Raw genomic sequence first — 21927 nt, 5'->3', positions numbered from 1 at the left:
GGGGCTTTCGAGTGCATTGACTGCTCATGCGAGAGGCCTGTGTGGAGAAAGGCTGATGCGATTGGATGGTGTAAATCTGGTGTAATTTGTGAAAGGTTTCTGCTATGTTTCCAAGGCTACAGCTCTTCCTCAGCCACGTGTCTGGAGACTTGTAACAGTGAGACAGTTTGATCTATTGAAAGCCGGTTTATGAAGTTAGAATATTCCCTTGCGCCGATCGCTGATTATACAGGGATGGCTGATACTCAACCAATGCCAACTGATTCTGAATTCTGGCCATTTATTTAAATCTTTGCAGGTCTATAGACAGGTACATGCCAAAATGGGCTCTGCAAGAATTATACAAAATGCTTCCTGGGTAACATGAGTCAAAGAATGCATTGTACAAGCATCTGATTCAAAACAAAAATTCTCAAAGGTGATTCAACTGCCTCCTTGCAAAAGAGCAGCATGGAGGCCACGCTGAAACACCAGACAAACTTGGAGATCTACAATAGTAAAACAACCCATAAACCCATTTCCTCAGACACTTCCAACTTCACCCACAAGCTAAAGACTTTCCCTGCTTGGCACTTTTTCCCTTTTAAAACAATAAACAAAGAAAGGCACAATTCCGAGGAACAAGTCTCCGTGCAGAAACAGGAGTCCAGGGTTCATCCATAGCTAAGGCTTTTCCCACCATGAGAACCAAACCCAGCTACAGACACAAGTATAGGGACAGGGATTGGCCTTTGGCAACAGGGCTCCTTGGCTTGGAGAGTCCGAGCTGTCCAGCAGGTTTGGATCATGGTGGTCTGCAGGTCCTTTTTAGCTGAACTCTCGGCCAGGGAGTAGGATGGGGGCCACTAAGGTCCAGAGATAGAGGAGGAGACCAGCCCAGCTGGAAGAAATCTTCACCCAGACTGCAGTCCACGGACTCGTCATTGTCTGGGAACCTTCATCGGGCCTGAAACACCAAACACAAGCCTCCCGCAGTCAGGTGAAATTGGGTCACTGCAATGTACCGGGTAGGCTAGTTCCAACTAGTATCTCCTGCCCATTCCCCTCCCTGTGCCCAGCTCTGTAGCTGGGGGAGAAATAAGGAATTGAAATCCTGTACCCAAGTGGATACATTGATTGTAGGGGTCATTCATGCATGGGGCAAGGAGTGTGGGGGATTCCATTAACTAGTCGTGCACCAGTTTAAATTCCCACCTTTCGTTAAACGGGTGCTACCCTGTGAGCACAAGGGTCACTCCACACCAGCTTGCGTTACTGCCAATTGAAACCACCTGCCCCCACTTCCCCTTGCAGAGCCAAGGCTGCCCCATGGACAGCGAGAGCCGGACACAGGCCCAGCTAAGGGGAGAGCACGCTGGACACTGCACAGCTGCTGGGGAGCAAACTGGAGCTCATTCTGACGCGTGCACTGACAAGGCAGACTGTCAGCGAGGAGCTGAGGGCAGTGAGGAGCTGTACTGTGCTGCCAGAGTGGGGACAGGAGAAGCGGCTGAGTGACTAGTGCTTTAGAAATAGCCAGGGAGAGCGGGGAGGGGCAGGACGGGGCAGCGACGGACAGACCCAGATAAAGGGGGCAGTTAGTCTCCCAGGTGAAGTTCTCCAACAGCCAGATCATCTTGACTTCAATGGAGCCTGCAGAGCCCCCACCAGGCAATGATCTCCAGACTCTCACCAGAGGTTACGCTCCATTGCAAGCTCCCTGCTCGCAGGTCTGGCAGAGTTCAGCTGAGGACACCTCCAAGGGGACCCAGCCTGCACCGCTGCTGCCCCCGCTCTGCACTGGTTACCAAGGCAACCCTGCTACTGTGGCAGCAAAAAGGCGGGGGGAGCCTGCCATGGGCCGCATGCCCCCAGCGAGCCGAGCTGCACAGCTCACAAACTCCACGTTCAGAGCAGAGCCACAAAGTCGCTTGGGAGGCTGCATGCAGCTAGGGCTTGCTGAATAGCTGGGAAAGCTGTCAGTCACACCAGGCCAAGAGCGCCTAATACTCCTCTGCCTCTCGCCCTATGGGCCTGCTGGGGGGAGCGGCAGGGACGGGACGGGGAAAGGCATGGAGCCTTGGGCCGTATTACCAGCGCTGGAGCCAGCTAGGGTGAAACTCTCCTGGGGCAGAGGACCTGCGCAAGGCCTATGCACCACTCAAGTCCTGCTAGAGCCTCACAGGGCTCTGCCTGGCGTGAATTTTGCCTTCAGAGATCTCTTGCTATGGTTAAATAGATGGGAGCGTTTGTCCCTGTGCTTCTCAGTATCTGCGATGGGGGCTCAGTGGCACGTTTACAACGCAGATTGCGTCTGGGGGAGTCTTCCCCTGCCATTGAAATCAAAGGTGACTCAGTGGCATCATCGCTGTTTGACTGATGGGGAAACCGAGGCAGAGCAATGAAGTATTTTTCTTGCGACGCAGATCTGGGAATAGAACCCAGCTTCCCTGATTTCCAGCCCAGTGCCTCATCCACCAACCCAAGAACATGAGGAGATTAAAATGCTTCAGGGATAACCCCATTGCAGGCCTAACCTTTCCTGTGGGCAGTAATGAGGGGTCTGATACTTCCTTAGCTCAGTGTGAGTGGGAGGAAGAACAGCCACACCATGGGTTGGGGACACAGATGCTCCACTGACTGCTCCCTCCACCCCAAATCACCGCGGAAATGCCTCGACACAGCCAGTCATTGCTGGGGCACTGTGCTGTGCTGCCAAGCAAGACGGATCCCATGCAGGCATGGCCCCCTTTTCTGCCCTGCAGCCCCCAGCCAGAAGCACCGGCTCTTGGCACTCGCAGCGGGACACCAGTGCGGACTCAGAGGGAGGTGGTGGCAGCTCCTACCTGTACCAGTTTGTGAGTGTCATCATGATGTACAGGGAGGCCAGGAAGAGGCAGATGTGGAAGAAGGTGTAGTTGTAGGCCACTCCGTCCTGCTCGTTGTCATAGGCCCGATGTGCCCCATCTTCCACGCCCAGGGCCCCACCACTCAGCATGGCCGGGCTTTCCTCAGTCAGCATCATCTTGTTCACTTGGCTGTGGTCTGAGGAACGGATGCTGAGAGCAGAGACATCAGGGAGAAGTTAAGTCCACTGTAGAGAGGCTCAGAAGCTCTATACTCCTGCCGGCTTTGGACGCTGCCTGCAGGTGAGTTCCCCTCCCCTCCTCGCCCATCCCTGTGGCTCACTCACGACAAACGGGTCATTAGCCAAATGCCACAGCAGGCCAGGCTGTGCCCTCAGTTACATCTCACTCAGGGGACGTCTCTGTCAAGCCCGGGCTGCACGACCCTCAGGAGAAAGCCCTGCGTGGGGGGACACTGCACAGGAGCTCCTAGGCCAGCACTGCTAAAATGCCTCACGCCAACTTCCGGAGTCCCCCTGCTCTGGCTGCTCCGCGGCAGGGGACAAGACGCTGAGCACCGCTGGGGAGGAGGAGCCAGGGGGTTTCCCGCATGGCTCAGAGACTCGAGCAGACACTCCCCGTCGGCCACGGCAGGAGAGCCGCAGCAGCCTCAGCCCTCACCTGATGAAGAGTGTGCACAGGAGGAAGATGACCAATCCCACAATGCTCGAGGCATCCCACCACTGAGTCACCTGCCCGTCAGCCGCGAGGCCGGCGGTGCTGTTCCTCACCAGGAGCGTCGGGTTACAGTACTTGTCTGAAAAGGAATTCAAAAGCCAGCGTACGCAGCAAGACACTTTCCACCCACTCAGGCCAGCAGGTCACTGCGGCTCTGGTGGGAGGCGTTGGGCTGGCGGCCCTGGAGGCTGGAGAAAAGGCACAACCAGCAGCACAGTAACTCCCTACTCCTCCTCCGGCCATCCCAGTGAACCCGGCCCTGGGAGGACCCCTGCTGCGGGGAGAGAGGGTCAGGAGCAACGCACTGACCAGCTCAGGGAGCCCTGCGGAGGTTGCTAACAAAGGTTGAGGTGAGAGCCAATTGCAAAGGTATTCGGTGTGCACTGCACCGGGCTTATTTCACAGAGACCAGTGTCCCTTCCCCCCAGGTCTGCTTTCCAATACAGACCTGAAGGGGAAAGCCCAACACTACTGAACTGCCCCCCTCCCACCCCCCGGCCTCTGAAGCTCAGACCCCCTTCACGCTGGAGTGGGGACAACAATCCTCATGCAACACACACACGAGCCCCGGACTGGCCGGGGTGCCGGGCTGGTGCACACCCCTCACCCGCTGGGCTGGGCTGGATCTGGGCATGCGTCACAATGCCCAGCCAGTGGGGCCTATAGCTACAACCCACCCACTGCAGGACTGGAAAGGGTCAGCACCAAGCAGCAGTTACAGCTCCTGGGACTCGCTGGCTTCGGTTCTAGTTGGTAACTGGTAACAATCGCCAGTGAGGGGAGCTGGGTGCATGAGGGGCAATGAAGCCAGCTGGATGCCAGACAGTAAAAGGTCACATAGTCATTGGGAGAGGGGAATGAACAAGGAGAGGACTTGGTCAGGGGGGTTAGGAGACAGACACCCCCTGCATTAGCCTTTCTGGATGGTGTTGTGCCATCCCAGGCTGATCCAAGGCTACCTGCAGCCTCTGCTGGCCAGCATCCGCGCCTTCGAATGCTACCTCCCCCTGCTCGTCAGAGGAGCTGGTTTGCCAGGCTCCATGGGCAGGGTCTCCCCAGAGGCTGAGGCAGGGTTCACGAGGTTCACCCTCGAGACATCGGCTGCAAGTCCTCGAGCGCCAGCATCACTTACTTGGTACATTCGCCAGGGCTGACCAGGTGATGAACAGGGTGTAGAGGGTGATGATGGAGGCCTGCAGCAGGCCTGAGTGAGGCTGAGCATCCTGCAAAGGCGAGGAGCAGGTCATTCAAAGTCGGCCCGGTCCCCAGCACAACCAACCACAGGGCTCAGACCAGCAGGCAGCATCACTGCCGGCACTGGCAAAGCACCACACGCTACCAGCCCAGCCCAGGGCAACTCCAGCAAAAGACTCCTGGGGGATGTGGAGGGAAAGGAAAAAGTCTTCCTCCCATTACTGCTCCTGAGTATGCCCCAGCACAGCTAGGGCTAGCCTGACCCCTGCCCAACAGACCCCGAGCAACTGGACTAGCCCCCTGTCCCAGACAGGCCCTGACAAGCCACTGATTTCAAACCCAGCAAATCTGAACTGAAAGCACCAGATGCTTCAGAGAGAGGCGAAGGAACCCTGCGGCAGCAGTTCTGGGATAACCTGCCCGAAGGAAGAGTTTCTTCCTGACCCCAAACAGTCAGTTGTTGGCCTATGCCCTGAAGCAGAAGGTTTTATACCCCTACGTAGTGCAACTGTTGATATGCTCATCATTCATAGACATGGCTAACCCCGTTTTGAATCCTGCTAGGCGCTTGGCCTCAGTGAGGTCTTGTGGCAGCAAATTCCACAGGTTAATTTTGTGCCGGGTTATTAGAAGCATCAAACAATCCTGCAAGATGTCCCCTCCCAATCCTGATGACACCGCAAGCCAGGGGTTCTCAGTGCTGAGCAACCAGAGGGACCAAAAAGCAGCAGGTGACCTTGGCTCAGCAATCTGGAAGGCTGGACCAGCGCTGCCTACCAATGCCAGCTTATGGCACAGCCTCAGAGCGTCTCCACCCTTCCCCATCTCACCAAGCTGGCTGCCAGGAGGAGTGGCAGAAGTTCCCTTCGCCTCTTCCCCTTCTCCTGGCTGCTACAAGGAACTAGAGGATCCCACAGCAGGGCCCTGTATTACAGGCCCAGTCACTCTGCACTGCCCATATCAGGCAGCACAGAGAGTGCTCCTGTGATCAGCACTCTGCCGGACAGACACAAGCAGAGTGCAGGGAGCCCAGCACACCCTGCTGGAGCTGCTGAGACGCTCTATGTGGCCACATGCCGCTTGTGAGCCAAGATCTGAGCAGCCTTGCTGCAGACCATTGCTTGAATATTAACTCTGCTTTCAAGAGTCCCTCATGTCAGCCAGTCCAGCAGAGACGGTTTCACAGAGGCTGGGCTGAACCGACTTCAGCATCGGTAACTCATCGCCATTGCGAACTGGGCCTGCCGTTGGGCCTAACCCAGGCATGCAGCTCAGCCGCTGTTCCCTGCTCAGCCACCAGATGGTGTGCGAGCTGCAGGGGGCGAAGCAGCCTGTGCCCTGGCAGGCTTCCAACAGCCGCCCGGTTCCCCCTCACCTGGATCTTGGGCAGGATGGACACGACAGAGGCGATGACGCAGAAGATCAGGTTGAGGCTGATCAGCACCTTGTTCTCCGTGCAGCCGTCAGGCTTGGTGTAGTAGACATACAGCAGCACCACAGCCGCGAGGGAGACCGCATAGAAGAGGAAGGTGAAGATGAAGAGGGCTGGGGAGGAGAGAGGATGGAACTAGGTGCAGTGCTCTCTGGGGGCCTGTACAGGGGGCAGAACCTGGCTGAGCCCAGACACCAGCCCAGAGTTAAACGTCACACGCCCTGCATGGGTTTCACACCCTGTGAAGTTTTGACCTGCTATGGGCACAGGTTACCGCTGAGATCCCTAGAACTCACAGAAAGGGGTTAGTCTGTTTTTCTAGCTTGTGTGTAGTCACTTTCACTGTCTTCCTGCATGGTCCCACAGCTGTAGGGAAGAGAAACGCTACCGGCAGGGAAACGTGATCCTTAAGCCACCACAACGGGCAGGAGCAGGGTCTTACCCAACTTTTAAGCTGATTGGATTTTAACACTGAAGGGGCCCCATCAACTTATCTTCCCCATTTCACAAAGAGACAGGAATTTACTTGGGTGGATCAAGCAAAATACGCTCTGTACAGACCTGCATACCAGCCCTTGGCGTTGCCTTCGTTCGCATTACGAAGCCAGATCTGACTCCAGGAGTGGGCAAAGTCAATCAGAAGGATGAGCTGGATGAGGATGAAGAAGAAAGACCCCACCACACCGAAGTAGAACCACACTGGAGTGGGGAGAAAGAGAGAAAGGAGTTAATGCTGGGAATTTTTATAAGTTTTTGATAATGGGTACCAAGGCAGGTGGTGGAATCTCCATCCTTAGAGGTTTTTAAGGCCCGGCTTGAGAAAGCCCTGGCCGGGATGATTTAGTTGGGGTTGGTCCTGCTTTGAGCAGGGGGTTGGACTAGATGACCTCCTGAGGTCTCTTCCAACCCTAATCTTCTATGATTCTATAATACCAATGAGTCCCCTGGGGATGAAGCCAATAGACGAGACTTCTTCCTAGCTTCTCTGCCCAAGCAATGAGCTGCTGAGGGGACAGTGATGCATGTCAGTGATGCATCCTTTCTGAGCAAGCACTCCACAGTGCATCCTACTGAGATCAGCTCCAAGGAGACCTTATGGGCAATTGTCTGTCCTCTGGGACACGAGGGAAGGTTCCTATTGCAGAAAGGGGTGCTTAAGACTTCATCATAAGTCTTTAGGCTAGCTTCTCTTCTCCCTCAGCCCCCACCCCACATACTGGCTCATGCTGGGACCTTGACTAAACTACAAAAGAGGTGTGCTCTTAACTGGGGTTAAAACAGCAGTGAAGACATAGCCACTTGTCTTGTACCACAGGTTAAAGTCTACATGGGAGGCAGGAGATGAACTCATGCTGCTAACCTGAGTTAAAAGCAGAATTTCCATGTCATCAATGCCATTTTAACCAGATTTAGCTAACCTGAGTCAAGGACACAACTTCTCCTGAGTGTAGATAACACTGTACCAGTTGTTACCCCATTACCAGTTAATTCAGCGTAATGAACACATCTAACAAGGCTAGCTTGGCACTCCCCAAACATCCATGGGGTATCCTAGGGCTCAGCTTAGAACATTAGTTATTATTTGTATTGCACTGGAGCCTATGAGCTCCAGTCACGGAGCAGGGCGCAATTGTGCTAGGCACTGTACAAACAGAAAAGAAAGACGATCCCTGCCCCAAGAGCTTGTGCCCTGGAACAAGCATTCAGGGAGTGTTGGGGCGAGGTGGTTAACATGTCTGTAAAGACCTGGGTTAATCAGCAAAAACAAATAAGCCCTAAGACCTGGGCCCAGCAAAGAGGTGTGGCAGGATCGGGAAGGGTTGGGGGAGGATGGGACCAACCTGGGGGAACATGCCTCACACTGCTGTTCTGGGGTTTGAAGTACTAGCTTGAGTTTGTGAACCTGTTGACCTGTAATCTTAACCCACCCACCAAGGGAGAGTCAAAAAACTACCACGTGTCTCAAGCTAGAGAGCAGCTCGCTCTCCCTCTCTATGCTGTTCCGGTAGAGAGTGGTAAAAGCTCAGCTGAAGAGCCTCCATACAATGCTCCGGATGTCACCTTTCGCAGCCTCTTCAAAGAGCACCCAGCAATAGACAGACTGATCTGCCAGTCTGAGATCAAACAGCCCAGCGACAGAGTCACTGTAACAATCAATTAACCTCGCCTGAGACTGCACTGGAGACAGCCACCCCCTCTCACCTGCAACAGACAGCCAGGCTGGTACCCGAAGGATCCTTCACCATGCCGCATCATTCCATTTAATGGAGCTCTCTCCCTCCCTGCTTCTTTTTCACAGCCTTGCTATGTTGGTTTCTTACTCTGCTCCTGGCTCTATTTTCAGCTGGATGTTCCCTCCCAGATCTCTGCTTTTTTTCTCTCACAGTCGTGAGACTGCAAACACGTGACTGCTATGCCAAGCACAAGCACGCTAACCGCACGGATGAACCAGATCAGGAAACACGCAAACCCTTTTGTCCTGGAGAGTCATTTTCTTATGTCGCTCTGCTGCCAGTGTGCCCATGTGATCAGACACACAGTATTGATCCTATTACATCCCAGCCTGCTCCCAAAGGCTCAGGCTGCGCCAGGGGCTAGTTAGATATTTTTCCCCCAAATGGGAATTTTGCTTTGGCAGAGAAATGGGAGATAATTTCCTATGGAGGGACTAATGGACGTTCTGTCCCCACCCCAGCTAATGGAGGGGCTTTGTTTTATACTTATATCACGCTCTCATACGCCATCACTTGCGATTCACAATGCAAACAACTCCAGCGAATATAATGGGCAACAAAGGCACGGTTACTGGAGGCGTGAAAACCATTCCTCTTTCTTGAAATCAGAAGCTGTGGCTCTGCTGCCCCGGGGGAGGGTCACTGCGGGCTCTGGGTGTGTTCTCCCCGCCTCTCCTTGCTCAGTCGGCTCTGAAGCGATCGCTCACATTGCGGAGGCGGCACGAGCAATCCCAGGGTGGCCCGGAAAGCCCCCCCCGGCGCCTCCCCCACTTCACATTCCCCTAGCAGCACTCTGACTACTCCCATCCGTGGCCACTCCCTAGGAAACTGGGCCACACTTCGCATGAAGGCTCCCCATTGAGAACGGGTCAATGGACGTTACAGCACAGGGGTCCCCAACGCGTGCCCGAGGGTGCCATGGTTCCCTTCGGGGCATTGTTATGTGCCCGCAGGGCACCCTGCCGCTGAAATGCTGCTGAGAAGCGTTGCCCTTTCTCGGCGGCATTTCAGCGGTGGCGCTTCTTCCCACAGCTGCTTTTTTCTCTGCGGTATTTCGGCGGCGGGGTGTTTGGCGCCCGCCACAGTCTTCTGGGAATAGCAATATGCTATTCCCACAAGAAAGGTTGGGGACACTGTTATAGCATGTTGCAGACAGGAGTGAGGGCGTATTACAAAGGGTTATAAGCACAGCAGTAGAAGCTGTTGTAAATGGTTATAAGCAACTTAGTGACCCCCTGGACAATCTGCAATTGATTCAAACATAGATGAAAACTTTATACACAGAACCATAATACGAAGCATGAACAGAAAGGGTGCATGACAAATCCAGGGCCAGAGGACAATGCTGTAACAGACACAGCAGCAGTGTGGCATGGAAAGTATACACAGGACAGAGTTGGTCCCCACTCCCACCTTGAAGGGCTTTCTCCCAGCACTGAAAACTGCTGCACCAGAATGATGAGCCGGATTTGTCAATTTACCGTGCAACAAGATCTCACCCTGCTGGAGCCATAAAAGCCCTGCTCTCTCGGTAGAGAGGGATGCTGGGAAATTTACTCCCACCACAGAAGGCACCCACCACAGAAGGCAGCTGCGCTCCAGGTAACAACTTCAGGGGGCAAATAACTGTGTCTGCAAAACAGGAATGCCTTGGGCAGAGTGCGATGGGGCCGGCCCAAGAACATGCAGCCATAAGGCAGGTGTAAAGGGACACACTTTATCAACCAGCTTACAGTTGCTATGGATCTTGCAAGACACCATGTTGTTCCCCCTTGTTAACTTTTCTGGCTTGTCTACGCAGGGAACCTGACCAGAATAGCTATTCCAGAATCAGAGTGTCCACCCACACAGTTATAGCAGAATATTTCTAGTACTACAAATTCACACCCTATCTTATCTGGATTAAGTCCCCTGTGCAGACAAGCCCTTATACAAACAAGGACCAGTTGCTAAGACACAGAATACAGCCACTGGATTACAGCAGCATCAGTACTGGGTTTGCGTCATAACTTATTTCTTGCTGTTAGTCAGCTAAGCTATTCTAAAACCCGCCTCAGCCATGAGGAGAGTGTGTGGCCTGTCCTGGCTCTGCAGGGTGCACACCCACCAGCAGCGACTTTCCTATCCCTGGAAGGCCAGGCGCACGAGCAGTTAATAAGGCATTAATACCACGCTTCTGTAGCTAGTCAGTCCCACTTGTATATGCACCACTGCCCTCAGCTGGGGGAAATGAGCAGTGCTCAAAAGTTTGGCAACTTGGTAAAGACACTCTCCGTGGCTCTTTTATCTGTCCTACAATGGGCACCCCAGGGCACGCACCCCACCCCAGGTATAAGACCTGCTTGAACCAGCAGTGCATCAAGACCCTGAGCTAGCTAAAGTTGGGCTCCAGCAGACCACCAAGGAAAGTGGATTTAAGAGGCCGGGACCTCTTAGAGGGAAGGGATAGCTCAGTGGTTTGAGCATTGGCCTGCTAAACCCAGCGTTGTGAGTTCAATCCTTGAGGGAGCCATTTAGGGATCTGGGGCAAAAATTGGGGACTGGTCCTGCTTTGAGCAGGGGGTTGGACTAGATGACCTCCTGAGGTCCCTTCCGACCCTGATATTCTGTGATTCTATGACCTCGCCTGAGAACGTCCCGATATTTGTTCAAGACTCCAAGGACCAACAGCAAGAGCAGCCTGTAAACACTGACTGTACAATTGTATTAAGGCACAGCCTAGGTCGCAGGTAACCCGTGGACAGGCATGGATGTGTTTATACATGTACGTGTGTTTACCTGACGTGAACGATCCATCAGGAATATAGAAAGCGCCCACTGTGATTCCAATCAAAATCAGGAATTTGAAGAACCAAAACCTGGATGGGAAGACAAGAGCCAAGAAAAGCCATCTGAGACCGAGGAAGGGAAGCAAGCTGGTGAGGCCCATCTGGGCCGAGTCCTACGCCCACTGACGCTCTTTACTTCTACTTGGAGTTCAACCAACGAGCAGAAGTGCAGTTGACTCATGCTATTTATAGCGCATGGAATCCATGGCAGGTGTTGGCCGGCTGCCCTGTTTCCAGTCAAAAATAAGCCACACCTCTCTCTGGTCAGGAAAATAGTTACCTTTAAAAAAAAAAAAATCTGCTGTTGTAGATAAGCTGCTCTGTGATTGGCTTGGAAAACAGAATGTTTACATGCAGCAGCCAATCAGAATACAGCTATTAAATAATGCGAGACAGAAGAACTGTTCCTTTCTTGCACCAGCATTCACTAGGGAAAATAATTAACGCTCTAGTCAGCATTTTATGGAATAGAGCAGTCATAGATCAGCGACGCCTGCTTTAAAATGAGTAAGAACCGCATATTTATCTAGCAGCAGGAGGCTATTACCCTGCAGTAACATCTGCTTCGACCATGAGAGCTGCAGGGAATTCAGGGCCAAAATTTGAGTGTTTGTTTATTTTAAGAGAAATGTTACATACCTACCATTACGAGATTTACCTTTGTACCAGTTCCCCTGCAGGGTTTGCAAACTAAACAATGCAATTGGGCTAGAGCAAACTGGGCGTCAGGACTTCTCAGGGGGTTGCGAGGTTATTACGGGGGGGGAGGAGGGGTTGCGAGCTGTCAGCCTCCACCCTAAACCCTGCTTTGCCTCCAGCATTTATAATGGTGTTAAATATATAAAAAAGTGTTTTTAAAATATAATGGGGGGGGTCGCACTCAGAGGCTTGCTGTGTGAAAGGGGTCACCAGTACAAAAGTCTGAAACCCCCTGGGCTAGAGCATGAGAAACAGAAAACAAAACTGGGGTGCTGCCTAGTTATTGGACTCAATATCCTTCCCTACAAAGGGGGTGAATCCTAATTGCCTTCATTGCAGGAAATCTTTGGTGTGTTTCTGTGGTCTGCATTAGTCAGGAGGTCAGATCAGAGAATCCCTTTCTGGTCTTGAAAACTGAAAAGCAGATTCCCACCATGGAGATGAAAAAGCATCCGCAATATAAAGCAGACAAGATTTTTTTTAATTACTTCATTGTGAACAATCAGTGGCTTGGTTAGTAACATGCCAAGAACATTTTAAAATAATTGTGACTTAAGTGAAGCGCTTCCTGTTAACATCAGGGAGGTGAGATAAATCACAGTAGCCTCACCCATTCTGAATTGCTGCTCTTGGGTCCTTACTGCTCCTCACACAGATCATGATCAAGGCAAAGAGGAAGAAGAACGCAGCCGTTGCAAAGCACATGCGGTACACAGACTTATGACCCAGGAAGGACTTGCAGTTGACACGACCTTGGATGCCTAGATTTGAACTGCCTCCTTCACAAAAGCCAGGAAGCTGTTACAAGGAGAGATGGGGAGAAAACACTTCTGTGAGCACCTCAGAACATTATCTCAGAGCAGTGCCTAGAGACTCCACCAAGATCACGACCATTGCGCTAGGCAGTGAATTTATATAGAGGACTTGTCTACAGATGAAAATTAATCCAGAATAAAGTAAGGTGTGAATCTGAAGTAGATTAATGATTCCTGATCAACTGCATGTGTGGATGCTCTTATTCCAGAACAAGTGCCTCCAAATTAGCTTAACCAACTTTCAAAAAATAAGTGCATTCAGCTGATTTGTAATAAGGCATTCTAATTCTGGAACTGAGTTAGTCAGGAACAGCTATTCTGGAATAACTCCCCATGTAGACAAACCCAGAATAAGACTCAGTCCATCCCTTGAGCTAATAGGCAAAACAAAGGGGTGAGAGTGGAAGCAGAGGTGAGGTGACTTGGCCAAGGTCACATAGCAGGCCAGCAGCAGAACCAGGAATAGAACCCATGCCTCCCATATCCCAGTCTAGTACCCTAGTCACTCCACCATGCTAGGTAATTATTTTTCCTTTTTAACTGGGATTTCAGGGGAAATAGGTCCCGGTCTTGCAAGCAGCTCTGTGCTGGCAAACCCTTTACGGTTTCTGTGCAAAGGCAGAGTTATTTGCAGGACATGGGGCCTTTAATTCTCTACAAGTTTAGGCAAAGGGAGTTGGTAGCCAGAGTCTGACTGGTTTCACAACATCTCTTTGTAGCTTGTACACAAGGACTGACGAGAATTCCCCGAGTTCTCACCAGAAATGTAACTGTTCCTCTTTGGGGGAAAACATTTAGTGAATGTGCTGCTGGCAAGGGTGCAGTCCGCAAGACACAGACAGCTCTAGCAGCGGGAGTATCATCTCCCACCAGTGAGCCTCAGCCTTAATATGGAGTGACCACTTCTAGCAATGGTGGGGGGGAGTTAAAATGCACACTTCAATCCCTGGAACATCTTCCTAGGGGATGTGGTGGATTCTCCATCACTGGGAATCTTTAAATGAAGACTGGCTGTGGTCCTGAAAGACACCCCCTCATTGAACCACACGCTCTTGGGCTCCACATAGGAATTATGGGGTGACATTCTAAGAGCTGCGTAACACAGGGCAAATTAGTTTAGCATATGTTAGGATATAGATATTCAGGCCTGTCTGTAAAGGCCTATACTCTAAGAATTTAGGTGTATTCTTATCACTTGGCTAGTTATAGAGGTACAAAAGAAAGAATCAAAATCACTGTCTGCCGGTGTAAGGGCCTTCTCTTACTGTGACAGTCTGAGGTCCTGTGCTTAGGCTAAGACCTTTGGCTAAGCAGCAGAGGCAGCCATAAGCTGGGAAGCGACTGGTCACCTCCTCACATTCCAAACTAGTCACATTGAAAGAAGGTGCTATTGAACTGTTGGGAATACAATCCTCTCCTGATAGTGCCTATCACCTCCAGAGAAAGGGAAGTGCCTAGAAAATGTAAAAGGAAACTTAGTTTGATAGCATCCTGTCTGGCAAGAACTCATTTATCGATAGCTGGGATGTGAAATCCTCACTTCTGTATTGTTTTGTCATTATAGTTCCCACTTTGCTATTGTTTGTCTGTATAATCTGTCTGGTTCTGTGATTGTTTCTGTCTGCTGTATAATTAATTTTGCTGGGTGTAAACTAATTAAGGTGGTGGGATATAATTGGTTACATAATCATGTTTCAATATGTTAGGATTGGTTAGTTAAATTTCAGGAAAATGATTGGTTAAGGTATAGTTAAGCTGAACTCAAGTTTTATTATATAGTCTGCAGACAATCAGGAAGTGAGGGGGTGGGTGTGTATGGGGAAAATGGGAACAGGGAATGTGGGTAAGGAAATTGGAATCATGTTTTGCTAAAGGGAGAGATGGGAACAGGGAATGTGGGTAAGGAAATTGGAATCATGTTTGGCTAAGGGCAGGAATGGGAACAAGGACACAGGTGTAAGGCTCTGTGGTGTCAGAGCTGGGAAGGAGGACACTAAGGAAGGAAACATGCTTACTGGAAGTTCACCCCAATAAATATCGAATTGTTTGCACCTTTGGACTTCGGGTATCGTTGCTCTCTGTTCATGCGAGAAGGACCAGGGAAGGAAGCGGGTGAAGGAATAAGCCCCCTAACAGCATAATTTAGACTTAATCTATTAATTCAGTCTTCATGACCCATTGGTTACTCAGCCAGTTACAATGCCAGAATGGGACTGAGGCAGCATGGCCCAATGGACAGCGAGTTGTGAGAACTGGGTGATAAGTCACATTGTCTCACTGTGCCTCAGTTTCCCCATCTGAAAGGAGAGTTAATAACACCCTCTCTTTATAAGGCACATTAGGATCTCTGGGTGGTGGAAAGGGAACACTAAGTGCTAACTATTAATATCATTTTTCCTTTCTTCAACATGTCAGAGGGCTTCATTATTTAAATCCTCTTTCCCCGTTACGTTTTCTGACACCCACCTTCACAACCTCAGTTCACGCTTTGCTTCTGCCTTTGCTCAGAGGTCCCACGTCAGTGAGGTAGGGCGGGACATTGGAAATGCTGCTTACCTTGTGCAGCTGTTCTTCCACACCGGGTATGATCATGATAATGGATACCAGTGTGCCCAGGAAGAGGAAGAAGGTGAAGATGAGGCGGGAGATGGTGGAGTTCCTTGAGGAGGGGCAGCAGCCGCACAGGAGGCAGGGAGCTGAGCCGCACAGACATGACACCTGGCAATGGAAGAGTCAAACTGAGCAAACAGCGCAGAACAAGAGATGGTATTGGGTGCCATGGCCAATTTGCTTCCTGCCACGGGACTAGAACCTGGACTCCGCAGTCCCTGCCCCCATGAAGAAACGGCACCTGGTTGCCTAAAAGGAGAGGGCTTCCCTCTGTCACCCCAAACCTAACCGTGAGGGGCCATTATACAAAGGGGAAGGTACAGGTTAGGCAGGGCGGTGAGAGACCCAGGGTATGACAAGGTTTGGCTGACAAGCAGTGGGATGGGCAGAGCCCAGGCTGAGAGATTCTAAGGCCAGAGGCACCACTGTGCTCAGCCAGTCTGACCTGCATCACACAGGCCTGAGGACTGCCCTGAATTCAGATAAAAGAACCTCTCTACTCCTACTCGAGATTCCCGTTCTCACATCCCAGGATTGCATTAGCCCTTCTGGCCACAGCATCGCACTGGAAGCTCATGTCCAGCTGAACATCCACCCCCAAGTCTCCTCTCAGAGGAGCTGATTTCCAGGTTACATAGCAAGTCTGTAATAGAGCCAGGAATTGAACCTAGAACTCCCCAGTCTCTGGCTGGTATCATAACCACAAGACCATCCTTTAGCGCACTGTAGCCTGTGAACCTGATGCTGGTCTCACACTGATCAAATATTGCAATAACTCAATTGCAATCAAAGGAATTAAACCAGAATGAGGTCAAAGTCTGGCCCCGAGTGTCTTAGAGCACTAGTGGTAGCAATGAGGATGGAAGAACTAGTGTGGACTAGCAGTCAGTGTTTTCACCACCATGTGGTCCAACTCTGCTCTGAACAGGTGAACAGCACTGGACTCCCAGCCTGCTACACCAGAGCTCCCCCAGAGAGCTGTCCCAAGTGGGAAATCCTAGGGGAAAGGCCAGTGCTGACACAGAGCTTTAGTGAGTTCTATTACAGTTTGCTTCCAACCACACTGGCTGGTCAAACTATAACGGGCTTCTGCATGGCAATTTGCCTTGTATAGATGATAATTATCCCTAGCTCTTACTTAGCTCTTCTCATCTGTAGATCCTAAAGTGCTTTACAAAGAGGTCAGTATCGTTACCTCCTTTTTACAGATGGGGAAACTGAGGCACAGAGCTGTCAAGTGATTTGCCCACAATCAGACAGCAGGCCAGTGGCAGAGCCAGGAATAGACCCCAGGTCTCGAGTCTCAGTTCAGTGCCCTAGCCACCAGGCCATACTGCCTCCACTGCACCTATTCCACTTTCACCTAGTCAGACCGTGTCTGCTCTGGATTCCCAGGCTGCCAGCACCATGGCACCAGAGTGCAGAGCAGTGGCTTAGCTAATTCAGCATAGGCTGAAGAAGTGGCAGCAGAGCAGCTACATGGTCATTCCACTGCCAAGGGGGATCCTTCCTCCCTTCGGGCCGTGCACTGCAAACAGAGTCTGAATACTGGATTGAGAGGATACCTGAAAAGGACTCTGTGATGCTGGCAGGCCAGATGCCAGCTCTTGCCCAGGCTACGGGCATTCGCTAAGAACTAACAGCCTCGTAGCTGGAGACCAGCGCAGGTCACCTGTATGTTAGTTTTGCTCAAAGTAGGTATTAGTTTCCTAGGAATGTATTCAGTGTTTAGACTCTGTGAAATGCTTGTCAACTGCTGCCTGTGTTTATCTCCCTCGTAACGTCTGGATTCCAGGCTATAAGAAAACACATACGTTTTGGTTCATAACTTTAAAAAATGTTTGCCCTGAATTTGTGAACTCAGGCTCTGGAATCATCACCCTGTCCACCCAGAAGGGCTCTCGATATCAAACAGCCCATAAAGAATGATCGGTTGGTTCATGGCCCTATTGCACTTGGGAAATGCTACCTGCAAGGAAGCTCCTTCTGTCAGCTTGGAAGCTGAATGAAGAAAATAAAAACAAAGCCACAGGAAAATTTTCCATCTTTTTGGCTGTTTAAACTCTAAAGGGCTAGAGGCTCTAAACTGAAACCAAAGATCTCCAGGGTCTCATTCCTTGGCCTGCCCTGAAAGACACTTTGAATGGACAGATCACTACAACTCTATCACTCTTAGGATTTAGCTGGTAACTCATTGGTTTGTGTATGTTTGCTTGTTTTAACCTGTAAATAACTCTCCTATTCCTTTTTCCTAGTTAATAAACGTTTAGGTAGTTTATTACAGGATTGGCTACAGGCGTTGTCTTTGGGGTAAGATCCAGGGCACCAACTCATCTGGGGGTAAATGACTGGTCTCTTGGGACCGGAAGCAACCTGAACCTGATGTGTTTTTTTGGGTAAGTGAACATTTATCACTAAATCCAGTTTGTATTGGTGACAAGATAGACAGGAGAGTCTAAGGGGAATGTCTGTGACTCCATGGTAAGACGGTTATGGTAATCCAGGAAATCACATTTGTTACCGGCTTGGTGAAATCTAATTCCAGAACACACCTGTCATAAACATACAGCTAAGGGTAGCATAAAATCCCTCCTTTACCTGTAAGAGGTTAATCAGTTCCATTAACCTAGTTGGCACCTGACCAAAAGGACCAATGGGGAAAGAAGATACTTTCAAATCTGGGGGGGTGGGGGAGGTTTTGTTTGGGCTCTCTGTGTGTTCCCTCTTGAGACAAAGAGAGAGACCAAGCAGGTAATTCAGCTCCTACTGAAACGATACATCTAAACTTACAGAAATTGTAAGTAATAGCAAGGAAATGCATTAGATTCTCTTTTGTTTTAGCTTGTGAATTTTCCCTATGCCTTATTTCTGTTTTGTAACTTTGAACTTGAGCCTAGAGGGGAATCCTCTGTGTTTTAAATCTTTTTATTAGCCTATAAAAAATTACCTTCCATCCTGATTTTACAGAGGTGCTTCTTTTACTTTATTTTTTTTTTTATAACAAAGTTCTTCTTTTAAGAACCTGATTGGTTTTTAGTGTCCTAAAAACCCAAGGGTCTGGTCTGTGCTCACCTTGTTAACCTATTTGGTTGGTATATTATTCTCAAGTCTCTCCAGTAAATGGGGTGAAGGGGCTTGGGGGGATATTTTGGGGGGGGGGATAGGGCTCCAAGTGGCCCCTCCTTGCATGTTTGTTTAAATCACTTGGTGGTGGCAGCAATACCGTCCAAGGACAAGGGAAGAAATTTGTGCCTTGGGGAAGTTTTAAACCTAAACTGGTGGAATATAAGCTTAGGGGGTCTTTCATGAGGGTCCCCACATCTGTACCCCAGAGTTCAGAGTGGGAGGGAACCCTGACAACACTACTGATTTGGGGTGTCTGCCCTGTGGTAGGCACTCAGAGTCATGAGCCACTCCAGACAGCGTGACAGCCTCTAGTGTAATATGGGAGGTGGAAATACTGTCTTGTTCAGGTTACACAACTGAAGAGGCCTCCTGGAGAGGAGTGTGTATATGTCATATGACAAGCTGCATAAAGGAAAAAAGAGCATTTGAAGTTAAGTCATGGGGGGGAATGTTACAGGAATTGAAAGTGGATTTAAATTTTAGCATTTTTGTGGGGCGAAAAGTGAACCCGTAAAACCCCTAGCATGACAGACTGACTGCTGCTTGACAGAGGCTGGGAAAGGAAGTTCTCTTCTTTGGAGTTTCTTTGCAGAGTCGCACGCTTCTGTGCGTAAGAGGACTGTTGCTAGCTCCCAGTACTAAAAGGGGGAAGGTCGATGGGGAATCAGGACCCTGAGACTGACAGCCCCCAGGAACAATGGGGAGAGGCCAATGCTCCAGGTCAGCCTGAATGACAGGGCGGGCAGGCTAATCAGGGAGTCAGGAGGCCAGGGAGGTCCCGTCCTCTGTGTGAGCTGGAATTGCCTGGGTCAGACAGAGTGGGGCCGAGCTAAGGAGAAAGCAAGGGCCCGAGCTGTGCTGGGGAGCAGAGCTGGGCCAGATCCCGAGGGACCAGAAAAGCAGCCCAGAGAGAGCAGACCCTGTCCTGGGAGCAGAGCTGCAGCCCCAAAGCCAGAGGCACAGCCCAGAGAGAGCAGACTTGCCCTGGGAGCAGAGCTGCAGCAACCAGAGCTAGAGGGGCCAGAAAAGCAGCCCAGGAAGCAGGTCAGTGCTGGGAGCAGAGTCACGGAAGCAGCCTGCAGAGCAGACCTGTCCTGGGAGCAGAGCTGCAGCAACCAGAGCCAGAGGGGCCAGAGAAGCAGCCCAGGGAGCTGGAGGCAGAGCAGCAGCAGCAGGGCAGAGACCGAGTGGTGTAGCTGGGGCTGGAGCCGTCTGGAGCTGGGTGCGGTGAGCAGCTGGGGAGAGCGAGGGGGACCCTGGGCAGTAGGCCCAGCACAGGGAGACCCCTCAGCCAGGAGGCTCTGCAGGCCAGACTCGGAGGGGGACTGGTAACCCTGAGCGGGCGGGGGCAAAGCTGGGAAGAAGGGCCCTGCCACCTAGAGCCTGTAGCCACCGCCAGAGCAAGTGTCCAACCTACAGCAGCCCTGCAGCACGGCCAGGGCCTGAGCAGGAGGCCTGGGACTTACAAGGAACAGATTGTGAACTGCCCTGACACTCCAGAGACACTGTTTGTGACATTCCCTGCCACAGAGCAGGGTGATGTGTTTCCTTCAACCTTTCCCATTTTCCCTTTTTTTTAAAAAAAATTAATTGTTGATTAAATAACTTTCATTTGCTTTAACTTGTATGTAATGGTCAGTGGGTCAGAGAAGTGCCCAGTGCAGAGAGAGTACCCCGGAGTGGGGACACCCTAGCCCCTGTCCTAGGTGACCGCAGCAGGGTTGGGGGTCGAGCCCCCCGGGAATCCTGGGCCCGTCCTTGTTGGGGTTGCGAGGACTCTGCCAGGCAGGAGAGTGGAAGGGGAGTCCTCAAGGGCAGGGAGGCCACTGGATAAAGGAAGTGGGAGCGAGGACTCGGATCCTTTCGCTAGCCCACTTCACCGGGGTAGTGCAGAAGCCAGGAAAGTTCCCCACAATAGCGGGCCTGTTCCCCCGCTTACATGTGTTTACCTCAGCTGGGCTCCGTTACCCAACCTTTCATATTACAGCCACGATTTACCTGCCTAGTTTTAAACTTCTCATTATGCAGAAGTGGCTTTCCCAATATTCACCCAAATCAACAGGGTTCTGCCTATTGGTGCCTGAAACTTTGGACTGGTCCGAGTGGTGTCCAAGAGTAATCACGTTACAGACAAGAAATGCCTCCCGGAGCTGATACTGAGGCCTCACTTCACTTGGTCAGTGGCAGGTTTCAGAGCCGCCGCCGGGTTCGTCTGTCTCCGCAAAAAGAAAAGGAGGACGTGTGGCCCCTTAGAGACTTTTCACTTGGTCAGGAGTTAAAAGGGTACTAAATTGCACATTTTTAGGCAAAAACGGTCAGTACTGTATTAAAGTAGGCAGCGTGACCCTGCACGCGCACAAGGGGGAAGAGCTAAAGTTGCGTGTTCGTCTTACTCTAACTTTCTGACTTCCTGGCTTTTTCAATCCTGCATTGTGCAACTTGATTGCTCTCTGAATGTGGCTCATTTGTATGGAACGTTCGAAGGGTTTGTTTTTTAAAGCAGGAGAAATAACAAGAGGATTTAAGAAAAAAGCAAAATAAAAAAATAGAAAGCATTAGTTTCTGTTATCTATGACTCCCTAAGCAGCGATCACTACCCCATCTGGAAGGAAGCTAACACAAGCAGTAGGTCCTTGTTAGGACAGCACGTCCATGAAGAAAAGGTTAAGTTACCATGGAGGAGAAAGATACCACCCTTAGTTGACTGACACATGCTCAAAACTTCTGGAAGAAGCAAGGGAATCAAAAAAAATGACCTTGTCTTTTAATCAAGAGCTGAACATTAAGACAAGTATGAGGAATGAAAAGTCACTGCTGTAATTTTGAGCTTAAGGGTGTTTAAGGTTGTCAAATTCTGTCCCAGCGCAGAGACCAAAACATGGCAGTGTACACGAGCTAAATTGCTAAGGAAAATCTCTCCCATGTATAACTTCATACATGATTTGCCCAGTGCCCATAACTTTGGCAAATCAAAACTTTTTTCCAAATCAAGATCATACTCTAATACTAACAGCTGGCTCTTATCCAGCGCTTGTCATCCACAGAGCTCAAAAAAAGCTGAGTACCAACCCTTTTACAGATTAGGAAATTGAGACACAGAGAGATTAAGTGGTTTGCCCAAGTGAGAGAACTAGGAATAGACTCAGTCCACTGGACCATGCTAATTCTCACTGTTTCCAGGCCAAATTTCAATTTTAAAATTTCATACAGTTTTCCTATAGTTTAAATGGGTAAAAACAAAAGTTGTGATTTTTTTTTTTAAAGGCAGTAACACAAATATTGTTTCTCCCATTTTCTGCTTCAAAACAATCTCACTCTCCTTTGGTCAGCAAGTTAAAGAAGTATGGGCTGGCTGAATGCACTATAAGGTGGGTAGAAAGTTGGCTAGATTGTCGGTCTCAACGGGTAGTGATCAATGGCTTCATG

General features: G+C 50.5%; 1 protein-coding gene across 2 annotated transcripts in view; it reads right to left on the bottom strand.

The window, feature by feature from the left end:
• Positions 1-260: 260 nt before the first annotated feature.
• SERINC2 (serine incorporator 2) overlaps positions 261-21927 on the bottom strand; it is a 31208-nt gene continuing 9541 nt past the window's right edge. For both annotated transcript variants that reach the window (XM_073317597.1, XM_073317595.2), the window contains 9 exons: positions 15322-15483; positions 12561-12748; positions 11202-11281; positions 6751-6888; positions 6133-6302; positions 4696-4786; positions 3507-3642; positions 2826-3038; positions 261-946 (listed from right to left, as the gene is read on the bottom strand). In XM_073317597.1, coding sequence (XP_073173698.1) covers positions 808-946; positions 2826-3038; positions 3507-3642; positions 4696-4786; positions 6133-6302; positions 6751-6888; positions 11202-11281; positions 12561-12748; positions 15322-15483 — 1317 coding nt within the window. In that variant the 3' untranslated portion in view covers positions 261-807. The remainder of the gene's footprint in view (positions 947-2825; positions 3039-3506; positions 3643-4695; positions 4787-6132; positions 6303-6750; positions 6889-11201; positions 11282-12560; positions 12749-15321; positions 15484-21927) is intronic.

This window comes from Lepidochelys kempii, chromosome 19 (genome assembly GCF_965140285.1).
Source record: "Lepidochelys kempii isolate rLepKem1 chromosome 19, rLepKem1.hap1, whole genome shotgun sequence".
Classification (NCBI taxonomy): Eukaryota; Metazoa; Chordata; order Testudines; family Cheloniidae; genus Lepidochelys; species Lepidochelys kempii.
Note: the sequence above shows the minus strand (reverse complement) of the source record. Positions and strands in the feature narration are given on the sequence as shown.